Source organism: Frankliniella occidentalis, unplaced genomic scaffold (assembly GCF_000697945.3).
Source record: "Frankliniella occidentalis isolate FOCC.00 unplaced genomic scaffold, Focc_3.1 Scaffold2669, whole genome shotgun sequence".
NCBI classification, from domain to species: Eukaryota; Metazoa; Arthropoda; class Insecta; order Thysanoptera; family Thripidae; genus Frankliniella; species Frankliniella occidentalis.
The window spans coordinates 1-1,929 of NW_026269747.1; the positions used below are offsets into that span (position 1 = coordinate 1).

The 1,929-nt window shown below is 55.4% G+C and overlaps 1 protein-coding gene across 1 annotated transcript in view; it reads left to right on the top strand.

The window, feature by feature from the left end:
• Positions 1-370: 370 nt before the first annotated feature.
• The window catches only part of LOC113209894 (putative mediator of RNA polymerase II transcription subunit 26), a gene marked incomplete at its 5' end in the record, with an annotated part of 7,034 nt that continues 5,475 nt past the window's right edge, over positions 371-1,929 (top strand). Inside the window, 1 exon segment of the mRNA XM_052276367.1 lies at positions 371-436. Within this exon segment, the coding sequence (XP_052132327.1) occupies positions 371-436 (66 nt within the window).

The window sequence follows — 1,929 nt, forward strand, 5'->3', positions numbered from 1 at the left end:
AGAGAGAGAGAGAGAGAGAGAGAGAGAGAGAGAGAGAAGGGGGTAGAAGTGGAGGAGAGGTGAGAGAGGATCTCAAAAGCTGGAACGTGATCAACAAGCAATCCCGTCGCCGAGCTCACGACGCCAGGCTCATGGGTAATCACCACAGGCCCGGCCGAGGCCGCCCTTCTCTCATCTCGCCACCGCCACCGCCTGCAACCTGCTGGCTGCCGTATAAATAAATTGACCGCGTAGTCCACAGCAAGGCAGGGCAGGGTCGGTCGGTCGGTCGCGTCGATATCGAGGGAGTGTTTCGGGTAAAACTGTCGACTCACTTCTATTGCTCTCGCTGTCACGTTAACGGCATTTTGTTTTGCTTTTCTTTTTCCAGAGTACGCCCGGTCGGCCCGAGATGAGGCGGCGCCGGCAGCCGCAGCGCCCAAGTGGCCCGAGCCAGGTGAGTAGAGGTGGAGGTTGAGCCGCTCCCCAAGTAACTTGAATCACTGTCATTGCCATCAGGAGACATAGAGTGAGATATATTTTTCCCCCTTCATTTGAGTCCATAGCTGCAGTAGCAAACAAACGGTGACGGTGCACATATGGTCGGCTTTGCTTTCCTTTTTCTGCGCGACCAAACGACCGAACACGCCAAACACGGAAAAAGCGCACAGTCGGAAAAAGTAAATCTTTGCTTGCTCGTACTATGTATGTGGTCCACATTTTTTTTGAGGTACAAAGTACACAAACACCGTTCTCATAGAGTCGGACGCGCCGTACACTAAAGAAGTACAACGATCATGTACCAAATGTACCCAGCAGGAAATTGTGACAGTGCACCGCGAGCGGCACGGTCCCCCGAGAAGAGGAGAAGCGGCCGGAGCGGCACGTGGACTGCTGACGTGATGTTCGGTGACCGTGGGTGGCGCTGGCGCTGCGCTGGTGCTGGTGGTGCGAGTCAGAGCCCCCCTCCTGCCTCGCACGCGCCGCGACGCGAGGAGGGGCCCGTCGGGGCCCGTTCAGTCACCATCATGGCGGCAACCTGTGGGCGGCGGCGGCGGTGTTTGGAAGCTGCCGCTGCAGTGCACGTGCCCCCCTGCGCGAGGAGAGGAGAGGCAGGCTCGGAGAGAGAGAGAGAGAAGATCCCAGGGGTGGAGTGGGGGACGTTCACGAAAAAAAAAAGAATTTGCCAAATAAGCTAATGCGTTTGCTGTAATATGGCCCTAGATCAGAATATTAGCCCCCCTAGCTCATCATTAGCTAAAAGAGCTAAACAAATTAGCCATTACAGTTGTCTAGGAAAAGAGGAACTAGCTGTGAATACAAATATGTTAGCTAATGTTTGTTAATTTTATGATCTAAGGCTAAATTAGCTATTTTAGCTACTTCTTTTTTCGTGTTCGGCCACGCGTTCAGCTACACGTAGAGCTACACTTTTGTGTCTGCCTTCAACACGTAATCGCTTATCGCGGTGCGCAGTAGAGCACAGGGTTAGGCAACACGGCCCCCTCCGTAACCTAACCGAAACGGGTCCGGGCTTCGTCCCCCCGCAGCCCGGCCTGTCTCCCCCAGGACCTTTGACCTTTGACCTTTGTGACCGCCGCGTCGCGCGGCGCGCTGCGTGAACTCTATAACTTGGGGTAGGGGACTGAGTCCGTGGTCCTGGACTCGGCGGCTGTCTCTCGCGCGCGGTCTCGGATGAATTCGAACTGCATACACGTTGTCTGTCGTCGACCCACGCCAGACTGGAGGCTTCAAACGTTTCGAGAGCGTAGTGGGGGGAAGGAGGGTTGACGATGGAACCTCCCCTTCCTCTCGGCCTTGGCGACCTCGTACGCGTACCGTACTTTATCTTGCGAGCTTCCTCACCATCCCGAAGGTGGTCCGTAAACGGATGGATCGTAATATGAGTGAGTATAGTGAGAGACGAAGGTCGAGAGAGGAACGGGGGGG